General features: G+C 38.1%; 3 protein-coding genes and 1 long non-coding RNA gene across 4 annotated transcripts; all 4 read left to right on the plus strand.

The window, feature by feature from the left end:
• Positions 1–41: 41 nt before the first annotated feature.
• Positions 42–1791, plus strand: LOC140562834 (C-type mannose receptor 2-like). Its single transcript, XM_072688696.1, has 4 exons — positions 42–156; positions 545–704; positions 802–1167; positions 1262–1791. The coding sequence occupies exons 1-4, from the start codon at positions 73–75 to the stop codon at positions 1288–1290; spliced, it is 639 nt and encodes a 212-aa protein (XP_072544797.1). The 5' UTR covers positions 42–72; the 3' UTR covers positions 1291–1791.
• Positions 1792–5332: 3541 nt separating this feature from the next.
• Positions 5333–7623, plus strand: LOC140562835 (uncharacterized). The gene is made up of 3 exons (XR_011980172.1): positions 5333–5361; positions 7433–7471; positions 7557–7623. It is a non-coding gene; the product is annotated as an uncharacterized lncRNA (long non-coding RNA).
• A 422-nt stretch (positions 7624–8045) lies between these two features.
• On the plus strand, positions 8046–8937 carry LOC140562174 (snaclec A4-like). Its single transcript, XM_072687613.1, has 4 exons — positions 8046–8063; positions 8171–8330; positions 8428–8793; positions 8888–8937. The coding sequence occupies exons 1-4, from the start codon at positions 8046–8048 to the stop codon at positions 8935–8937; spliced, it is 594 nt and encodes a 197-aa protein (XP_072543714.1).
• Positions 8938–15637: 6700 nt separating this feature from the next.
• Positions 15638–17304, plus strand: LOC140562175 (macrophage mannose receptor 1-like). The gene is made up of 5 exons (XM_072687614.1): positions 15638–15658; positions 15779–15958; positions 16370–16529; positions 16625–16990; positions 17085–17304. Exons 1-5 carry the CDS (start codon positions 15638–15640, stop codon positions 17111–17113), a joined length of 756 nt encoding a protein of 251 aa, XP_072543715.1. The 3' UTR covers positions 17114–17304.
• The last annotated feature ends 6029 nt before the right edge of the window (positions 17305–23333 follow it).

Genomic DNA, 23333 nt, shown 5'->3' on the forward strand with positions numbered 1-23333 from the left:
AACTGGACTGAAGCTCAGAAATACTGCAGAGAGAAGTTCACTGATCTGGCCACCATTGAGAACCAGGAGGAAATGGACGCTGTAAATGCTACTCTCAACGGGACAACAGGACATTTCTGGATAGGACTGAGACAGAAACCTGGAGAGAACAACAAAGTAAGCAGTTTTGTATATTTAATGGGTGTATTAATTAGTTACAGGAAAGATTTTAGGGTTCATGAAGTAAATTGTAGAAAAGTCTTTATTTTATAAAATATTATTAAACTATATGATCACATTTCACCATAGCAGATTATTATCACTTGCTTTATGTTAGCTTTATTACAGTTAACTCCTACATGGTTGGTTTAGAGACATGATTATAGAGAGATGTTTAATTTAATATTCTTTGTCAAATATATTTTCTATCTTTCTATTGATTAAATAAATAAAAGTGTGTGATTTACTGAACAGAGATTACTAATCTCAGCCACCTCAGACAAGCCTCAGTACTGAGAGTTCAGAGTTTCAACTGTTCACTGATCAGGTGTTAATGTGTCTCTAGAGCTGGATCTGGTCAGATGGGAGTAACTTCTCATACAGTGACTGGAACACTGGAGAGCCGAACAATGGTGTGGGTGATAACTGTGTGCAGTTATATAGTGAATATGGATACAGATGGAATGATGCAGGCTGCCGTCATCCTGGTCCATTTGTCTGCTATGGTGAGTAATATAAGGTGATATATCTGTTACAGCTTTAACTCTGTATTTTTAAAATGATCGATTTGAGAGAAAAGCCTTTGTCCTCTCTCTTCTGCAGAGATCCCGCTCACCCTGATTAAACAGAACAAGACGTGGAGAGAAGCTCTGAGATACTGCAGAGAGAAGCATGTGGACCTGGTCTCTGTTCACACTGAGGACATTCAGCACCAGGTGAAGATCATTTCTCAAAATGCCTCCACTGCTAATGTGTGGATGGGTCTGCGTCACACCTGCACTCTGAGCTTCTGGTTCTGGGTGAGTGGAGAGTCCATCTGCTACCAGAACTGGGCTCCAGGGAACGGGACAGAGGATGAAGACTGCAGTGGAGGAGAAAGAACAGGAGCGGTTCAGTCTGGAAGTAAGCAGTGGGTCAGTCTGACAGAGACCCAGAAACTAAACTTCATCTGTAGCACCATCTCTGAGGGTAGGTCTGAGGATCACTCTTTAGTTCTTTTAGTAAAGATCTAAATAAACTGATGGTGAAAAAAATACTGATGAATGCTGTTTGTTTCTTTTAGAGAACTGGAAGAAGAAGCAGGGTGTTTAACTGAATTCTCATAATTAAGGATCACACTGATGTTCCACAGCCATTACTTCATCATTCTTTCTCGGGATATATTATTTGACATGAAAATTTACGATGTTAGTTGTATGTGAATCTGTTTTATTCTTTCTTGTCTTTGACCAAATTACAAGTCATTTTCATGCTCATAATGGCAACCTATGCTATCTAAAGCCAGTGTATGTCAGAGTAGACCTTCATTCACCTTTAGGACTCATTTAACCACAAAATAGCCAAAGGTTTCCAATCTATGACTGATCCAGCCTTTACACAACAATCTCAGGTTAATTTCAGCACAGGTTTTTAATGCAGAATTTATAAGCAGTGTTTGTGATGTTTGCTTTTTTAAGTGATTAGCATGTGTACTTAATACATACATTCTTAAAGAATTTCTGATGTTTTATCATTTACGTATTGCCAAAACTAATTCATAAACTCTTATTAACCAGAAAATCTCTTCTTTTGTCCACATTTCCATTGGTATAATGCTTAGCTGATATGAATAATCATTTAATGTTGTGGTTTATAGATTGTAGGTCAGTGTTCTTTCACTGTAACACTATAATCAAATATTAAACTAGTGTGAAATCTCAACACTTGTATGATTGTTATGTTGTTTGTAGATAAGGTTTAAGCTATTCTGTTATTCAGATTGATCATGGATAATAATCGACAGTGATGCTTGATTTGATTTATGCGTGAATTTAAGTCAGTTTTTACTTCAGACTAAATTCTTTGACTCAACATTTTCAGGTAAATCTCTAGAATAAAGCTAAAACATCTGTTTTAATGAGAACATGATGCTTCATGTTCGATTCCTGCTTCATGTATCCTGTATCCATGTATTTTTGAGGATCTGCTAACTAATGCTTTCTAACTCCTACTTTACCTAAACCTTAACATCTGCTCCATCATCTGTCCAAAAGTCAAGGGTGGAGCTGGTGGAGCTTTGTGGTATTGCTAGGCCATGACTTGCAGCAGGTATATCTGACCTTCACTAAGGAAGTAAGATTATAATAAAAACATGTTGAAACATCATAGTATCTTCAGATAATGTAGCTAATGTGGTCTTGTTGAACCAGGTGGTATAAGTATATTCATGATTATAGAATCTGAAGAATCTATAAACAATCTATAAACACAATAAATACAGACCCATACATCAAACACCAGGCTGTGTGGACCTTTCTATTTGCAACTGCCCTTGACTAAATAAACTATTAAGCTTAGTTGATTAAGCTAATTAACTAAGTTAATGCCCTACCAACATGTAAATTATGTATCCGAGCTCTTTAGCACATTAAGCTGAACAAAACTATCAGGTTCTGTCAGCTGTATTCTAATGGATTTGTTCTAAGCTGGTTTTTGGCTGAGTGAGTACAATGGGGAAAGACAAGATTGCAAACAGTGACCAGCAACTGAGCCTTTTCAGGTGGGATGTTCACTAGATTGAAGAATTTGAGAATTCAACCATAGGTTCCTTTATGTTCTGCTGCCTCACTGGTATTCATCACAGCTAGTATTCATTCTGGTATTCATTCCTTATCTAAGAATGAGTATTTTCATTGCAATAATTGGAGACAGGTAAACTCCAGACCAATTTAATGTAGCTTTCATCGGGACAATGGGTCTTCTGTTTCACGTCTACGTCTGTTGTTTGTTTGTTAATATGTATTCATCTGCATCTGTTCATTGGAACATCATGTAAATGAATCAATCAATAAAGATGAGCAAAACAGACACTGATGCACAGCTGTACTGTCAGTTTCCTGTGTTATCACACCACAGAAGATACACTGCAGAAGAAGCATCTCAACCCATAGCAGGTAAGAAACCCCTTTCAGTCACTTTAAGCTGAAACACATTTGCTCATAAAATTCTATTTAAATATTGTATTTTATTTTTGTCTAGTAAAATATACCCACTTATGCTAAATTTGGCACAGGCATTCAATGAAATCTTAAAATCTGCCATTTATGGTATTGCTTTTTTAGTAGATTAAGTGAATCACAAACATCTATTTTTAGAGTCACATGAAGCTTTCATTGTGCATGTCTTGTTTGTGTCTTTGTGGATCTGCTGATTGATGCCCTCTAATGTCTAATTTGCATCTGAATTGTTGACAAGGACAGCGTATAAATATGCAAACTATGATGTAACTTGACATCATACTTTAAAGTATACTAATAGTTTCTGTTTAGGTGTGTTTTTTTATTTATTTACTATTACCTGCTTATAAATGTTATACTATTTACTTACTTTAAATACAGTATTATAAGCACTGCCTGTAGATTACACATATAAACATTTATAAGACAGACTCAGAATAAAAAAAAATTGTAAAAAAAATTAATGTCAAAACATAAAAGCCTTCTTTATATCACAATTCTACCACAAAATTGAAATTGATATAGTCTCATATTAAAATCTGTCACTCAGCCTCTTCAAAATCCATTCCAACCCAAAGTACAAGTATGTGAAGACTTTATCATATATATGACAAGTATACTTGAGCAAAGTGTAGAGCAAAGTATTAAGAACAAGTAAAATACACTTTACTTTTCTGTAATCAAATTAAAATGTATTTGTATTTGTATAGCTTTTCAACTGCCGTTGAGACCCAGTGAGCAGTCAAAGACGACAGTGGCAAGGAAAGGCTCTGTCAGAGCTGGAGGAAGAAACCTTGGGAGGAACCAAGGCTCATAAGGGGGACCCGATTCATCCTTCTCTGATCAGAACTATTTAAACATTGTTGATAAAAGTAGCCGAACCTCCAAAACTGTTCTACTGCTCAAGTGTGCGGGTATAATCAAAATATGTCTATAATAATCATAATAATCATAATACCATAATGTGATAATCATACTATAGTATAACTAATATATTTATAGTAGTGATGGTAAAGGTTTGGGCCAGAAAAGTGGACAGAAATTAACTTGAAAAAAGTAAAGAGACTGAGTTAGATCTGAATGGATTTATGGAGAACAGAGAATGCTGAACAGTATCAGAGTGTGGCTGACGACTCCTGCAGGCCTGTCTAATACAGGCTAATTAAAAGGAGAGAGCCAGAAGATAACACAGACACGGGAGCACCCTGAAACACTGGCACACTGGTTAGTGTAAGACAAGTATAATGGTGGTTTGTATATCTCTAATAAGTAGCATAAATACTGAACTAAACGCATACTCGCTTGTTTTTAGTTTGAAAGAAGTATTCTAATAGCATAAAACCCAATAAACCTCTTTTTCTAAGTGCAGTATCAATGCTGTAGTCATACGAGTGAGTAATGGCACTGGCTATGCCTGATATCTGGTTGGTAAATCTGGTCACATGAATGAGAACAACTGCTCTCTATATACAATGAATAGGGATGTTTTGCATTAAAATATCCCATGCCATGCAAAGCAGGTGGCCTGAGTCTGGTGAATGTTTTTATGATCATGCAGGTTTGAAAGAGACACACGGGTTCTACTGAATTCAAGTCCAACACATGAAGAACACAATAATGAAAAAGGTTTGGAGCAGAGGGGTGTGAGTTACACGTCTCATGAATCCCACTACAGTTCAGCCCTTTGCAAGGGTGCTGTCTGGGATTTTGAGCCTGAAGGAAAAATTAGGCTCAAATGTTCTGCTCACTTGGCCCTACAGCTCTAACAATTCTGCCAAAACACTCAATTAATACATTTCAAGGCCCCCTGTGAGTCACAGGCCCATTAGAATGGGATGCATCATTATAAGAGCAGAGCTGTGAAGAATTCTGCTCTTAAAAACACATCATGAATCTGACCTAGAACTTCTGTTAGGACGTTTCTCCACATTTCATAAAATTCTTTAGAAAAGAAAAAATCAAAAGATATTGGTGAATGAGGACAATTGTGCCTTCTCTATTCATGTCTGTAGTTTGTTTTTTAACATTAATTGATTTGCATCTATTCAGTGGAACATCATGTAAATTATTCAAAAAAGTTCAGGACAACAGATCCTGATACAGAGCTGTATTGTCAGTTCCTCTGTGATCACGCAGAAGATACACTGCTGAAGAGACATCTCAACAGGTAAGAAACCTCTTTCAGTCACTTTAAGCTAAAACCTCTTTCTTAAAGTATTTGAGAGCACTTATTATTTACTTTCTGTTTATTTTCCTCATATCCGTCATTTAAATGTTGAATTTAGTTACATTCTGCTGAAGTTATCTTCTCTGAAGAAATGCAATGAAATAAAAATTCAGTGTTTTTTATAAGTCATTGAGTTTTTTTTCTTTTATTCTCTCTGAGCTTGTGGAGTTTCACATGTGCTATAACCTGTATTTTATGCACAAACTGCTGCTCTCTGGATGCACAGTGTTCATTTATGAAGTTCATCAATTTCAAGCTCTGCTGTAAGTCGTAACGTATCACTGTAAATTATAAGTCCACAAACTGATTGGCTCAGATTAGTTTGCTGTTCCTTGGTTTTTAAGTTAGTAAAGCTTAATATAACTGTGTAGGAACTGTGTAGGAACTGTGTAGGATTAGGACAGTGGTGGGCTGAAGGTGGGGAGGGAGATTTTTGGGGCCAACTTTCTTGGCCCAAAAAAAGACATTGATTTTCAAGATTTATTTATCCCCTAATGCTGTTAAGATCCTATTTGCAGGATCAGGTTCAGATTTGCAAGACTGATGTACTTTATGGATCAACGTTGGTCTGTGTGGTACAAGAAGATAGTAAAGCCTTTTCAGGTAGCAATTTCCTCAGTTCATGATGTAATTAAGCATCAGCAGTTAACAGGAATGGTGGAGGTCAAGTTAAGGTCTAGAAAACCAAGAAAACATCCAGAGAGAACAGCTTGCAGGATTACTAGGAAGGCAAATCAGAGTATAGAGAGTACCAAGCAGTTTGGGAATATCTATCTATCTATCTATTAGGATATAGTAGATACACTGTATGGGTGTACAGCAATGGGTGCAATGTGCAGTAGCTGAATGTACACATGTGGACAGAATTGTTGGTACCCCTCGGTTAATGAAAGAAAAACCCCCAATGGTCACAGAAATAACTTGAATCTGACAAAAGTAATAATAAATAAATATTTTTTGGCCCACTCTTTGTGAGCAAACTGCTCCAGTTGTCCATTTGGACATAGTGTAAAGTGCAGTTTTGCAGTTAGTGGTTGACATTTGAACCTGATCAGCCTTCATTTATATGGTCTTTGCTGTAGATCTGTGCTGATGTATCTGCTAATCTGGTGAGATAAGTTGTGTGATTGACTCGGTGCTGAAGGTGATTATGATTATGATCACAACTAAATCAGCTGTAACTGAACATTGTCCTTATGTGTAACGCAGTTATACAGTGGGGTTGGAGTCTTTTAGCTGTTGAGGAAACTGTGATACACTCTTAGAATGAAGGAACCATGTGTGTTGGAGAAATCTAAGAGGGTGAAGAACCTTTAAATTAGTGAAGAACACAAAGAGCACTACATAAAGTGAGTTTTGCTACATATCTCAGCAACGGAAAACACAGGAGCTCCACTGACTGAAAACAGCCTAGACAGACCTTTGTCTGCAGTCAGACGTTCGTTGCTATCTCGGCAGTGAATTATCAACACAGGTGCATGCAGCCCGGCGCTCGTACACCCCCCCCACGCTTTACACCACTGAAATAGCAACCTGCCAACACCACACCTGGCTCTTAAAGGGAACTGCGAGAGACACGCTGATTGGTTTATTACTGCACGTTACGCCCAAAAGAACACACCCATGATTAATTAAGCGACTCAGTACATGACTTTGGTGCATTTCAAGATATGCAAGGCAAACTTTTTCAATTGTTACAATGGCAAAGACACACTGACGCGCCCTAAATCAAGCTGCGCGGTGCAACGGTTAGCGGCTCACCGAAACATTCCTAAAATAGGGCCCAGTCAGTTGTTCCATGATGAATGGACCAGTAGAAATTCTCCAAATGTTTCCACTACGTGAAATAAAACCTTTTCACACTTAAAATTAAATTAAAGAAGGTTTTTTTCTTCACATGTAAAGTTCTAAGACTAATTATGATTTCTGATATTGTAGTGTCTCTCTCTCTCTCTCTCTCTCTCTCTCTCTCTCTCTCTCTCTTTGTCTCTCTCTCTGTCGTTCTCCACAGTCATGAGTTCAGTACTGCATGGTCTCCTGCTTTTCTCAGGTCAGTGGAGTTCATGATCATCTGTAAAACTCTCTGCTACTTCATTACTGTACTGCCATGCTGATGGGAGCTTTAACCCCTACAGCTCTGTGGACTCTCTCCTTGTGTGGGACTCGTCAGTTTCATGTGGTGAAAGAAGAAAAGAACTGGACTGAAGCTCAGAAATACTGCAGAGAGAATTTTACTGATCTGGCCACCACTGAGAACCAGGAGGAAATGGATGCTTTAAAAAAAGCTCTCAACGGGACAACAGGACATTTCTGAATAGGACTGAGACAGAAACCTGGAGTAAGATGTTGTGCAAATTTAATGGATGTATTAATTAGTTATAATTTATGGAAATATATGTGATGTTTAAAATTTTTATTAATAAAATATTATTAAACAACATGATAGCATTTTACCATAGTAGAATATTGTGCATCACTTGCTTTGCGCTAGCTTTATTACAGTGAACTCCTAAATGGTTGGTTTATAGACATTATTATAGAGATATATTTAATTTCTCTGATTTTAGAAATCAGTGAATCTTCAGAAACACTGAGATCTGCTTTACTTCTCCTGAGAAACAGAAATGTTGATCTTAAGAAAGGTCTTTTCCCACTAAACTGTAACTACACTCAACTACCTCTGACAAGCCTCAGTACTGAGAGTTCAGAGTTTCAACTGTTCACTGATCAGGTGTTAATGTGTCTCTAGAGCTGGATCTGGTCAGATGGGAGTAACTTCTCATACAGTGACTGGAACACTGGAGAGCCAAACAACAATGGGAGTGATAACTGTGTGCAGTTATATAGGGAATATGGATACAGATGGAATGATGCAGGCTGCTATTGGCCTGGTCCATTTGTCTGCTATGGTGAGTAATATAAGGTGATACATCTGTTACAGCTCTAACTCTGTACTTTTAAAATCACAGATTTTAGTGAACAATTTTTGTCCTCCCCCTTCTGCAGAGATCCCACTCACCCTGATTAAACAGAACAAGACGTGGAGAGAAGCTCTGAGATACTGCAGAGAGAATCATGTGGACCTGGTCTCTGTTCACACTGAGGACATTCAGCACCAGGTGAAGATCATTTCTCAAAATGCCTCCACTGCTAATGTGTGGATGGGTCTGCGTCACACCTGCACTCTGAGCTTCTGGTTTTGGGTGAGTGGAGAGTCCATCTGCTACCAGAACTGGGCTCCAGGGAACGGGACAGAGGAGGAAGACTGCAGTGGAAGAGAAAGAACAGGAGCAGTTCAGTCTGGAAGTAAGCAGTGGGTCAGTCTGTCAGAGACCCAGAAACTCAACTTCATCTGCAGCACCATGTCTGAGGGTAGGTCTGAGGATCACTCTTTAGTTCTTTTAGTAAACATCTAAATAAACTGATGGTGAAACAAATACTGATGAATGTTGTTTGTTTCTTTTAGAGAACTGGAAGAAGAAGAAGCTAGGTATTTATGTGAATCCTCAAAATTAAGGATCACACTGATGTTCCACAGCCATTACTTCATCATTATTTGACATGGAAATTTACAATGTTACTTGTATGTGAATCTGTTGTATTCTTTTTTCTTTTCGACCAAATTACAAGTCATTTTCATGCTCATAATGGCAACCCATGATATCTAAAGCCAGTGTATGTCAGGGTAGACCTTCATTCACATTACACATTACATCACATTACAATCTTCATTATAATATCATTTAACCACAAAAGCCAAAGGTTTCCAATCTATGACTGTTCCTGCCTTTACACAACATTCTCAGGTTAATTCAGCACAGGTTTTTATTGCAGAATTTATAAGCAAGTTGAATATATAAGTTTGCTTTTTTAAGTATGCATGTGTACTTAATACATACATTCTTAAAGAATTTCTGAAGTTTTATCATTTACGTATTGCCAAAACTAATTCATAACTCTTATTAATCAGAAAATCTGTCCACATTTCCATTGATATAATGCTTAGCTGATTTGAATAATCTTTTAATGTTGTGGTTTATAGATTGTAGGTCAGTGCTCTTTCACTGTAACACTATAATCAAATATTAAACTAGTGTGAAATCTTAACACTTGTATGATTGTTATGTTGTTTGTAAATGAGGTTTAAGCTATTCTGTTATTCAGATTGATCATGGATAATAATCGACAGTGACGCTTGATTTGATTTATGCATGAATTTAAGTCAGTTTTTACTTCAGACTAAATTCTTTGACTCAACATTTTCAGGTAAATCTCTAGAATAAAGCTAAAACATCTGTTTTAATGAGAACATGATGCTTCATGGTCGATTCCTGCTTCATGTATCCTGTATCCATGTATTTTTGAGGATCTGCTAACTAATGCTTTTTAATTTCTACTTTACCTAAACCTTAACATCTGCTCCATCATCTGTCCAAAAATCAAGGGTGCCCCTGGTGGAGCTTTATGGTATTGCTAGGCCATGTCTTGGAGCAGGTATATCTGACCTTTACTAAGGAAGTAAGATTATAATAAAAACATGTTGAAACATCATAGTATCTTCAGATAGTGTAGCTAATGTGGTCTTGTTGAACCAGGTGGTATAAGTATATTCATGATTATAGAATCTGAAGAATCTATAAACAATCTATAAACACAATAATTACAGACCTATACATTAAACACCAGGCTGTGTGGACCTTTCTATTTGCAACTGCCCTTGACTAAATAAACTATTAAGCTTAGTTGATTAAGCTAATTGACTTGGTTAATTAGTTAAGATGCTCTACCAACATTTAAATTATGTATCCAAGCTCTTTAGCACATTAAGCTGAACAAAACTATCAGGTTCTGTCAGCTGTATTCTAATGGATTTGTTCTAAGCAGGTTTTTAGTCTGAGTGAGTCCAATGGGGAAAGACAAGATTGCAAACAGTGACTGGCAACTGAGCCTTTTCAGGTGGGATGTTCACTAGATTGAAGAATTTGAGAATTCAACCATAGGTTCCTTTATGTTCTCCTGCCTCACTAGTATTCATCACAGCTAGTATTCATTCTGGTATTCATTCCTTATCTAAGAATGAGTATTTTCATTGCAATAATTGGAGACAGGTAAACTCCAGACCAATTTAATGTAGCTTTCATCGGGACAATGGGTCTTCTGTTTCACGTCTACGTCTGTTGTTTGTTTGTTAATATTTATTCATCTGCATCTGTTCATTGGAACATCATGTAAATGAATCAATCAATAAAGATGAGCAAAACAGACACTGATGCACAGCTGTACTGTCAGTTTCCTGTTTTATCACACCACAGAAGATACACTGCAGAAGAAGCATCTCAACCCATAGCAGGTAAGAAACCCCTTTTCAGTCAGTTTAAGCTGAAACACATTTGCTCATAAAATTCTATTTAAATATTGTATTTTATTTTTGTCTAGTAAAATATACCCACTTATGCTAAATTTGGCACAGGCATTCAATGAAATCTTAAAATCTGCCATTTATGGTATTGCTTTTTTAGTAGATTAAGTCAAGTCAAGTCAAGTCAAATTTATTTGTATAGCGCTTTTTACAACTGTTGTCGTCACAAAGCAGCTTTACATAATTATTACTTAATAAAGAACAGAGACAGAGAAGAAAGAAGAAATAACATGAAGCGTCAAAGACCCCCGTGAGCAAGCCAACGGCGACAGTGGCAAGGAAAAACTCCCTCAGAGCTGGAGGAAGAAACCTTGGGAGGAACCAAGACTCACAAGGGGGACCCATCCTCCTCTGGCCAGACTGTTTTAAACATTAATGATAAAAATTACCAAACCAGGTACAACAGAAAGTTAATAGTTGTAATATTAATAGTGTCAGACAGGCACGAGTCCATCTAGGTTTCAGCACGGCCACCAAACAGGCAGCAGCGGCTGGCGGGTGAGCCATGGGTGGTGGCGGGTTGGGGGGGGGGGACCTGCTGGCTGGACTGGTAGGTGGCAGCTGGTTAGATGCAGGTAGAGGGGACCTCAGCGGGCAATCTTCCTGCAGATCGGGCTGGGTGGCCATTTACTCGGGGAAGGTAAAGAGAGAGAAGTTAGTTTTAAGAGGAATTTTATGGAGTGCAGAGAATGTTGATCATCAGCATCTGGGTATGTCTGATGACTCCGGCAGGTCTGATTATCACAGCATAATTAAAAGGAGAGAGCCAGAAGGTAACACGGACACGGGCGTACCCTGAGAACACCAGCATCTATCTGCTCCACCGTCAACAAACCTGAGTGATCGCGTGTAAGCAGCGAGACGACAGCTCCAGCATCTCAGAGTACTACAATTCCCTGGGTCCGCGAACCCCTGGACCTGCAGCCCTTATCTAAGAAACATTAATTACCAAAAGCTAAACTAAACAAATAAGTTTTCAGTTTAGATTTAAAGATTGAGACTGTGTCTGAGTCCCGAACATTATCTGGAAGGTTATTCCAGAGCTGGGGGGCTTTATAGGAAAAGGCTCTTCCCCCTGCTGAGGTTAAGTGAATCACAAACATCTATTTTTAGAGTCACATGAAGCTTTCATTGTGCATGTCTTGTTTGTGTCTTTGTGGATCTGCTGATTGATGCCCTCTAAAGTCTAATTTGCATCTGAATTGTTGACAAGTACAGCTTATAAATATGCAAACTATGATGTAACTTGACATCATACTTCAAAGTATACTAATAGTTTCTGTTTAGGTGTGATTTTTTTTATTTATTTACTATTACCTGCTTATAAATGTTATACTATTTACTTACTTTAAATACAGTATTATGAGCACTGCCTGTAGATTACACATATAAACATTAATAAGACAGACTCAGAATTTAAAAAAAAATATTTGAAAAAAAAATTAATGTCAAAACATAAAAGCCTTCTTTATATCACAATTCTACCACAAAATTGAAATTGATATAGTCTCATATTAAAATCTGTCACTCAGCCTCTTCAAAATCCATTCCAACCCAAAGTACAAGTATGTGAAGACTTTATCATATATATGACAAGTATACTTGAGCAAAGTGTAGAGCAAAGTATTAAGAACAAGTAAAATACACTTTACTTTTCTGTCATCAAATTAAAATGTATTTGTATTTGTATAGCTTTTCAACTGCCGTTGAGACCCAGTGAGCAGTCAAAGACGACAGTGGCAAGGAAAGGCTCTGTCAGAGCTGGAGGAAGAAACCTTGGGAGGAACCAAGGCTCATAAGGGGGACCCGATTCATCCTTCTCTGATCAGAACTATTTAAACATTGTTGATAAAAGTAGCCGAACCTCCAAAACTGTTCTACTGCTCAAGTGTGCGGGTATAATCAAAATATGTCTATAATAATCATAATAATCATAATACCATAATGTGATAATCATACTATAGTATAACTAATATATTTATAGTAGTGATGGTAAAGGTTTGGGCCAGAAAAGTAGACAGAAATTAACTTGAAAAAAGTAAAGAGACTGAGTTAGTTCTGAATGGATTTATGGAGAACAGAGAATGCTGAACAGTATCAGAGTGTGGCTGACGACTCTTGCAGGCCTGTCTAATACAGGCTAATTAAAAGGAGAGAGCCAGAAGATAACACAGACACGGGAGCACCCTGAAATACTGGCACACTGGTTAGTGTAAGACAAGTATAATGGTGGTTTGTATATCTCTAATAAGTACATAAAACCAAACTGAACGCATACTCGCTTGTTTTTAGTTTGAAAGAAGTATTCTAATAGCATAAAACCCAATAAACCTCTTTTTCTAAGTGCAGTATCAATGCTGTAGTTATACGAGTGAGCAATGGCACTGGCTATGCCTGATATCTGGTTGGCAAATCTGGTCACATGTTTGGCATTACCACTAGACTGGTTCTTCAGGAATGAGAACAACTGCTCTCTATATACAACGAATAGGGATGTTTTGCATGTGATCAATGATAAAATATCCCATGCCATGCAAAGCAGGTGGCCTGAGTCTGGTGAATGTTTTTATGATCATGCAGGTTTGAAAGAGACACACGGGTTCTACTGAATTCAAGTCCAACACATGAAGAACACAATAATGAAAAAGGTTTGGAGCAGAGGGGTGTGAGTTACACGTCTCATGAATCCCACTACAGTTCAGCCCTTTGCAAGGGTGCTGTCTGGGATTTTGAGCCTGAAGGAAAAATTAGGCTCAAATGTTCTGCTCACTTGGCCCTACAGCTCTAACAATTCTGCCAAAACACTCAATTAATACATTTCAAGGCCCCCTGTGAGTCACAGGCCCATTAGAATGGGATGCATCATTATAAGAGCAGAGCTGTGAAGAATTCTGCTCTTAAAAACACATCATGAATCTGACCTAGAACTTCTGTTAGGACGTTTCTCCACATTTCATAAAATTCTTTAGAAAAGAAAAAATCAAAAGATATTGGTGAATGAGGACAATTGTGCCTTGTCTATTCATGTCTGTAGTTTGTTTTTTAACATTAATTGATTTGCATCTATTCAGTGGAACATCATGTAAATTATTCAAAAAAGTTCAGGACAACAGATCCTGATACAGAGCTGTATTGTCAGTTCCTCTGTGATCACGCAGAAGATACACTGCTGAAGAGACATCTCAACAGGTAAGAAACCTCTTTCAGTCACTTTAAGCTAAAACCTCTTTCTTAAAGTATTTGAGAGCACTTATTATTTACTTTCTGTTTATTTTCCTCATATCCGTCATTTAAATATTGAATTTAGTTACATTCTGCTGAAGTTATCTTCTCTGAAGAAATGCAATGAAATAAAAATTCAGTGTTTTTTATAAGTCATTGAGTTTTTTTTCTTTTATTCTCTCTGAGCTTGTGGAGTTTCACATGTGCTATAACCCGTATTTTATGCACAAACTGCTGCTCTCTGGATGCACAGTGTTCATTTATGAAGTTCATCAATTTCAAGCTCTGCTGTAAGTCGTAATGTATCACTGTAAATTATAAGTCCACAAACTGATTGGCTCAGATTAGTTTGCTGTTCCTTGGTTTTTAAGTTAGTAAAGCTTAATAGAACTGTGTAGGAACTGTGTAGGAACTGTGTAGGATTAGGACAGTGGTGGGCTGAAGGTGGGGAGGGAGATTTTTGGGGCCAACTTTCTTGGCCCAAAAAAAGACATTGATTTTCAAGATTTATTTATCCCCTAATGCTGTTAAGATCCTATTTGCAGGATCAGGTTCAGATTTGCAAGACTGATGTACTTTATGGATCAACGTTGGTCTGTGTGGTACAAGAAGATAGTAAAGCCTTTTCAGGTAGCAATTTCCTCAGTTCATGATGTAATTAAGCATCAGCAGTTAACAGGAATGGTGGAGGTCAAGTTAAGGTCTAGAAAACCAAGAAAACATCCAGAGAGAACAGCTTGCAGGATTACTAGGAAGGCAAATCAGAGTATAGAGAGTACCAAGCAGTTTGGGAATATCTATCTATCTATCTATATATCTATCTAGATTTCTATGTTGGAGAAATCTAAGAGGGTGAAGAACCTTTAAATTAGTGAAGAACACAAAGAGCACTACATAAAGTGAGTTTTGCTACATATCTCAGCAACGGAAATCACAGGAGCTCCACTGACTGAAAACAGCCTAGACAGACCTTTGTCTGCAGTCAGACGTTCGTTGCTATCTCGGCAGTGAATTATCAACACAGGTGCATGCAGCCCGGCGCTCGTACACCCCCCCCACGCTTTACACCACTGAAATAGCAACCTGCCAACACCACACCTGGCTCTTAAAGGGAACTGCGAGAGACACGCTGATTGGTTTATTACTGCACGTTACACCCAAAAGAACACACCCATGATTAATTAAGCGACTCAGTACATGACTTTGGTGCATTTCAAGATATGCAAGGCAAACTTTTTCAATTGTTACAATGGCAAAGACACACTGACGCGCCCTAAATCAAGCTGCGCGGTGCAACGGTTAGCGGCTCACCGAAACATTCCTAAAATAGGGCCCAGTCAGTTGTTCCATGATGAATGGACCAGTAGAAATTCTCCAAATGTTTCTACTACTTGAAATAAAATCTTTTCACACTTAAAATTAAATTAAAGAAGGTTTTTTTCTTCACATGTAAAGTTCTAAGATTAATTATGATTTCTGATATTGTAGTGTCTCTCTCTCTCTCTCTCTCTCTCTCTCTGTCTCTCTCTCTGTCTCTCTCTCTGTCGTTCTCCACAGTCATGAGTTCAGTACTGCATGGTCTCCTGCTTTTCTCAGGTCAGTGGAGTTCATGATCATCTGTAAAACTCTCTGCTGCTTCATTACTGTACTGCCATGCTGATGAGAGCTTTAACCCCTACAGCTCTGTGGACTCTCTCCTTGTGTGGGACTCGTCAGTTTCATGTGGTGAAAGAAGAAAAGAACTGGACTGAAGCTCAGAAATACTGCAGAGGCAAGTTCACTGATCTGGCCACCATTGAGAACCAGGAGGAAATGGACGCTGTAAAAGCTGCTCTCAACGGGACAGCAGGACATTTCTGGATAGGACTGAGACAGAAACCTGGAGAGAACAACAGAGTAAGATGTTGTGCAAATTTAATGGATGTATTAATTAGTTATAATTTATGGAAATATATGTGATGTTTAAAACTTTAATTAATAAAATATTATTAAACAACATGATAGCATTTTACCACAGCAGAATATTGTGCATCACTTGCTTTGTGCTAGCTTTATTACAGTGAACTCCTAAATGGTTGGTTTATAGACATTATTATAGAGATATATTTAATTTCTCTGATTGTAGAAATCAGTGAATCTTCAGAAACACAGAGATCTGCTTTACTTCTCCTGAGAAACAGAAATGTTGATCTTAAGAAAGGTCTTTTCCCACTAAACTGTAACTACACTCAACTACCTCTGACAAGCCTCAGTACTGAGAGTTCAGAGCTTCAACTGTTCACTGATCAGGTGTTAATGTGTCTCTAGAGCTGGATCTGGTCAGATGGGAGTAACTTCTCATACAGTGACTGGAACACTGCAGAGCCAAACAACAATGGGAGTGATAACTGTGTGCAGTTATATAGGGAATGTGAATACAGATGGAATGATGCAGGCTGCCATTGGCCTGGTCCATTTGTCTGCTATGGTGAGTAATATAAGGTGATACATCTGTTACAGCTCTAACTCTGTACTTTTAAAATCACAGATTTTAGTGAACAATTTGTCCTCCCCCTTCTGCAGAGATCCCACTCACCCTGATTAAACAGAACAAGACGTGGAGAGAAGCTCTAAGATACTGCAGAGAGAAGCATGTGGACCTGGTCTCTGTTCACACTGAGGACATTCAGCACCAGGTGAAGATAATTTCTCAAAATGCCTCCACTGATAATGTGTGGATGGGTCTGCGTCACACCTGCACTCTGAGCTTCTGGTTCTGGGTGAGTGGAGAGTCCATCTGCTACCAGAACTGGGCTCCAGGGAACGGGACAGAGGAGGAAGACTGCAGTGGAAGAGAAAGAACAGGAGCGGTTCAGTCTGGAAGTAAGCAGTGGGTCAGTCTGCCAGAGACCCAGAAACTCAACTTCATCTGTAGCACCATGTCTGAGGGTAGGTCTGAGGATCACTCTTTAGTTCTTTTAGTAAACATCTAAATAAACTGATGGTGAAACAAATACTGATGAATGTTGTTTGTTTCTTTTAGAGAACTGGAAGAAGAATCGAGGTGTTTAACTGAATCTTCAAAATAAAGGATCACACTGATGTTCCACAGCCATTACTTCATCATTCTTTCTCGAGATACATTATTTGACACAGAACATTACGGTTAGTTGTATGTGAATCTGTTTTATTCTTTCTTGTCTTTGACCAAATTACAAGTCATTTTCATGCTCATAATGGCAACCTATGATATCTAAAGCCAGTGTATGTCAGGGTAGACCTTCATTCTCCTTTAGAAGAATGTAACAGTATCATTTAACCACAAAATAGCCAAAGGTTTCCAATCTATGACTGTTCTTGCCTTTTTTATGAATTTATAAGCAAGTTTAATTTATAAGTTTGCTTTTTTAAGTGATTAGCATGTGTACTTAATACATACATTCTTAAAGAATTTCTGAAGTTTTATCATTTATGTATTGCCAAAACTAATTCATAAACTCTTATTAATCAGAAAATGTCTTCTCTTGTCCACAATTCCATTGATATAATACTTAGCTGATTTGAATAATCATTTAATGTTGTGGTTTATAGATTGTAGGTCACTGTAACACTGTAATCAAATATTAAACTAGTGTGAAATCTCAACACTTGTGTGATTGTTATGTTTGTAGATGAGGTTTAAGCTATTCTGTTATTCAGATTGATCATGGATAATTTGATCTACAGTGACGCTTGATTTGATTTATGCATGAATTTAAGTCGGTTTTTACTTCAGACTAAATTCTGTGACTCAACATTTTCAGGTAAATCTCTAGAATAAAGCTAAGACATCTGTTTTAATGAGACATTTTTAAATAATAATTTGATGCTTCATGATTGATTCCTTCTCCATGTATCCTGTATCTTTCATGTATCTTTGAGAATCTGCTAACTGATGCTTTCTAAAGCCTACTGTTCCTGAACTTTACAACCTTAACATCTTCTCCATCATGACCTGGACCTTCACTAATGATGTAAGATTATAATAAAAGCATGTTAAAACATCATAGTATCTTCAGATAGTGTATCTAATGTGGTCTTGTCGAGCCAGGTGGTATAAGTATATTCATGATTATAGAACCTGCAGAATTCATAAACAATAAACAATAAATACAGACCTATACATCAAACACCAGGCTGTGTGGATCTTTCTATTTGTAACTGCCCTTGACTAAATAAACTATTAAGCTTAGTTAATTAAGTTAATTAATTAAGATGCACTACCAATATGCAAATGAAGTATCTGAGATCTTTAGCACATTAATCTGACCAAAACTATCAGGTTCTGTCAGCTGTATTCTAATTGGATTTGTACTAAGCAGGTTTTTAGTCTTTTCAGGTGGTATGGTCACTAGATTGAAAACATGAATGTGAATTTCACAGCATCCCTTATTAAGGTATTTTTTAAAACATGTAAAGTGTTTTAAATCAATGCATCCACATCCATCGAAGATTGAGTTCACTACAAGGAGGAAGCAGTACTTGTCAAAAAATGTCCCAAAGGTGCTTCTTTCATTGGACATGCAAGCAAGACACACATCACATAAATGAGGACGTATCCACAGATCCAGATATACAGTCTTGTGATCCCATTAGCTATCCCAGCTAATATTGGACAATCACTTTTTTTACAAGCCCTGACCATCTTATTAGTCATACCATGGTTGATCCATTATATAAATGTAAGATATAAATGTATGAATGATAAACATCTAAATACTTAAATATTTTAAATTTTTATATTGTTTACAGGTTCTGACCGTTAATCAAGTTAATGACAATGTCAATGACTAGTGCTAGTGCTCCCTCCGTCAGGAAGTTGGAGATCGAGGGACGGATCAAGGGAAGGATGGAGTTCCATGGTGGTGAGTTTGAGGAGACAATAATGTAGTCAGCAGGCAGCATTTTAATTTAAAAACCTCTCTGGACACCCCTAGTGGCCAGAAAGGACAGTGTTGTATAGAGCAGATCTTTAATGTGAGGGCTACTGGGTGATGGATGTTGAGGCAGGCTGACTGGGGATTCTTAGGGACAGGAACTTTACCTGTTTTTTACAGGACTTTGTAATGATGACCAGCGAAAATCAGCCATTCCACAGTCCACTAAATCATTTATAAGTGCAACAACTGACCTACAGACAGACCAAAAGGTCAGTTAAGAAGTCTCCAACAGTCCTAAAATGTCAAAAAAAACATAAGTATTTTTACTAAAAGCTACATTCAAAAGGAGGCAAAGAGGATAGCGAAGTTTAAGACAGTACTTTTACAGTACAAATTACTAATGTTTTCAGGACAGCAGAGAGGATCATAGGATGTAACCTGCCATCACTTCAGCAGATCTACTCCAGCAGGACGAGGAAGCGGGCTGGCAAGATTACATCTGACCCCTCACATCCTGGACACCTCCTCTTCCAGACACTCCCCTCGGGTAGAAGACTGCGGTCCATCAAAACCAGCACAACACGTCATGCTAACAGCTTCTTCCCCAGAGCTGTAGCGCTCCTCAATCACAGTGGTCACCTCCCACTGTAAACCTCTAAACTTACAACTGAACTGTACCAAACCGGACTGAACAGTTATTTGCACTCTGCCTATTTTGCACTATGACTATTTGCACACCTGTACAGATGTCCTTTTCTTTTCTGTAAATATATTTTTCAGCTCTTTATTACCTTTATTACCTTTAGTACTTTCTACTTTTTTTTAATTTATCCCCTACCCTATTTATTGTTTAGTGTCATTTTCCTTTAGTTTAAGACTGTGTTCTGTGTTTCTTTGTTACTTGTCATGCGTGTTGCTCTCACCAAGACAAATTCCTTGTATGGGTAACATACTTGGTGAAATAAAGAGATTCTGATTCTGATTCTGATTCTGATCTCTTCTAGAACCTGTAATTAAACTCATTAAACAGGCCTGGACAAAAATGATGGTACCCCATAAAATAATGTGACCAAAGGGACATTAAATATCAAGGTGTGTCCACTAATTAGCATCACAGGTGTCTACAATCTTATAATTAGTCAGTGGGCCTATATATAGGGCTACAGGTAGTCACTGTGCTGTTTGGTGACATGATGTGTACCACACTCAACAGGGACCAGAGGAAGCGAAGGAAAGAGTTGTCTCAGGAGATTAGAATGAAAATGATTGAAAAGCATGGTAAAGGTAAAGGTTATTAGACCATCAGAGATGGATAATATGAATGGTAACAAAAGAGCCCAGAAAAACTTCTAAAGAGATTAAAGGTGAACTTGCACATGAACATCAGTGTCAGATTGCACCACCCGTAGTTGTTTGAGTCAAAGTTGACTTTATAAGAGATGACAAAGGAGGACACCATTGTTGTATAAAAATCCAGATTGTATAAAAAAGCCAGACTGAAATTTGCCAAACTACATGTTGACAAGCCCCAAAGCTTCAGGGAGAATGTTCTATGGACATATGGAACTTTTTGCCAAGGCACATCAGCTCTATGTTCACAGATGGAAAAATGAAGCATATCAAGAAAAGAACACTGTCCCTACAGTGAAACAAGGAGGAGGCTCTGTTATGTTCTGGGGCTTCTTTGCTGCATCTGTCAGCAAGTCATGGGCCTTGCAACAGGATAATGACTCAAAACACCCAAGAATGTCTCAGAGGCAAACATTGGACTATTCTGAAGTGGCCTTCTATGAGCCCTGACCTAAATCCTATTGAGCATCTTTGGAAAGAGCTTAAACATGCTGTTTAGAAATGGCACCCTTCAAACCTGAGACAACTGGAGCAGTTTGCTCATGAGGAGTGGGCAAAAATACCTGCTGAGAGGTGCAGAAGTCTCATTGACAGTTACAGGAATGGTTTGATTGCAGTGATTGCCTCAAAAGATTGTGCAACAAAATATTAAGATTAGGGTACCATCATTTTTGTCCAGACCTATTTTTTGAGTTTTTATTTAAATAACTCTGTTGAAGCATGGTTGAAAATCAATTTCAGATTTTCTATTTATTATTACTTTTGTCAGATTCAGGTTATTTCTGTGAGCATTGTGGGTTTTAACCGAGGGGTACCAACAATTTTGTCCACGTGTGTATGTGCATCTAGTAAAAGATACACACTCACTGCTAAATTTCACAAAGGCAGTTAATTAAATCTTAACATCCTAAAATCTTTATTCTGCCATTTAAAATATTATTTTGTTATTAGATTAAGTACATCGCAAACATCTATTTTTCATCTAGTCACATGAAGCTTTCATTGTGCATGTCTTTTTTGTGTCTTTGTGGATCTGCTGATTGATGCTGTCTAATGTCTAATTTACACCTGAATTGTTGACAAGTACGGCTTTTAAATATGCAAATTATGTTGTATTTAACCTTCATAGCATGCACATACCTTTACCTTTGGGCCAGAAAAGATCACTGGAAAATAGTTTTAGTGACAGAGCTTCAGATGGTTTACTGGTTTAAGTGAGTTGAGGAGTGGAAGATCAGTAATGACCAAGCTGAGGCACAGTAAATCATCTAGTGTTACTATCTTTGTTTAAGTTGGTGTTCATTTGCCAAATGTCACTACACTACAGCCATTTAGCAAAAGGGGCATTCCTGCAGGGGAGGTGAAGGGAAGACTGTCCTATGTATATTTGGCACATGCTATGAACTGAACTCCACCCATTGTCAAGAAGAAGAGAAGATCTGAAGAACAAAGATTGAGAAAGAGAAAAATGCAGATCTGTTCAGTTAGAACAAAGTCCTGGGTTGGATTTTTATTTCTGTACCTGGATGTTGTAACAGAGAAATCAGCATGACTCAGTGAAATTTGCAACGGGAGTCGAGAACGATAACTGGACATTAACGACTACACCAAGGCTTTGTGCTTCTGTAGATGGAGTGACCAGTGAGTTCTCAAAGGTGATAGAAAGAGCATGGTTAGGTCCAGCAGGGATACACAGCAGCCTGTTCTTGCTGGGGTTGAGTTAGAGGTAATGAGGTTGATTTGAGGTTGATTTGGTTCATGAGTTACACCTGGGTTTGGGGGGTATTTAAGAAGCCTTGACACTGCTATTCAGTGCCGAGAATTGTATCGTTTTCACGAGAGGTCCCTCCCACTGTAGAGGTGTGATGAGGCCAGTTTCCGCTCAAAGTTTTTGTTCAGAAGCAGGTCACTCTGCTATCCATGTTTTCTGCGAGGCTCTTTCGGTCCTGATTCTCTGGCTACCCACGTCCTAGCTAGGTGCCCCCCGCTCAAGGCAGTGTGCTGCTGTTCCATGTTTGGTTGGCCTAGCCATTCTTGCTCAGTAACTGGTCACCCAGCTCAACCCCCAGCTATGCCTGATATCTGGTTGACAAATCTAGTCACATGTTGGGCATTACTACTAGACTGGTTCTTCAGGAATGAGAACAACTGCTCTCTATATGCAATGAATAGGGATGTTTTGCATGTGATTAATCATAAAATATGCCATGCCATGCAAAGCAGGTGGCCTGAGTCTGGTGGATGTTTTTATGATCATGCAGGTTTGAAAGAGACTGGTTCTACTGAATGTGTGCTCATAAAGTCCAACACTTGAAGAACACAATAATGAAAAAAAAATAGAGCAGAGGGTTGTGAATTACACTTCTGGAGACTCCTCCTACAGTTCAGCCCTTGCAAGGGTACTGTCTGGGATTTTGAGTCGGAAGAAAAGATTATCAGGCTCACTGGGCCCCACAGCTCTAACAATTCTGCCAAAACACTTAATTAAAATATTTGTAGGCCTGCTGTAAGTCATGTTGTAAGGCCCATTAGAATCTTCCTAAGGACAATGGGATGCATAATTATAAGAGCAGAGCTGTGAAAACTTCTGCTCTTTAAAACACATCATGAATCTGACCTAGACCTTCTGTTAGGACTTGTCTCAAAATGAAGATCTTGGTGAATGAGGACCATTGTGCCTTATATAGGTATCTAGTTTTTTTTCATTTGCATCTTTTCAGTGGAACATCATGTAAATTATTAAAAAATTTCAGGACAACAGATACTGATACAGAGCTGTATTGTCAGTTTCTCTGTGATCACGCAGAAGATACACTGCTGAAGAGACATCTCAACTCTGTGGACTCTCTCCTCGTGTGGGACTCATTTTCATGTGGTGACAGAAGGAAGGAACTGGATTGAAGCTCAGAAATACTGCATAGAGAAGTTCACTGATCTGGCCACCATTGAGAACCAGGAGGAAATGGACGCTGTAAAAGCTGCTGTTAACGGGACAACAGGACATTACTGGATAGGACTGAGAC

The sequence above is a fragment of the Salminus brasiliensis genome, chromosome 9, assembly GCF_030463535.1.
Source record: "Salminus brasiliensis chromosome 9, fSalBra1.hap2, whole genome shotgun sequence".
NCBI lineage: Eukaryota > Metazoa > Chordata > Actinopteri > Characiformes > Bryconidae > Salminus > Salminus brasiliensis.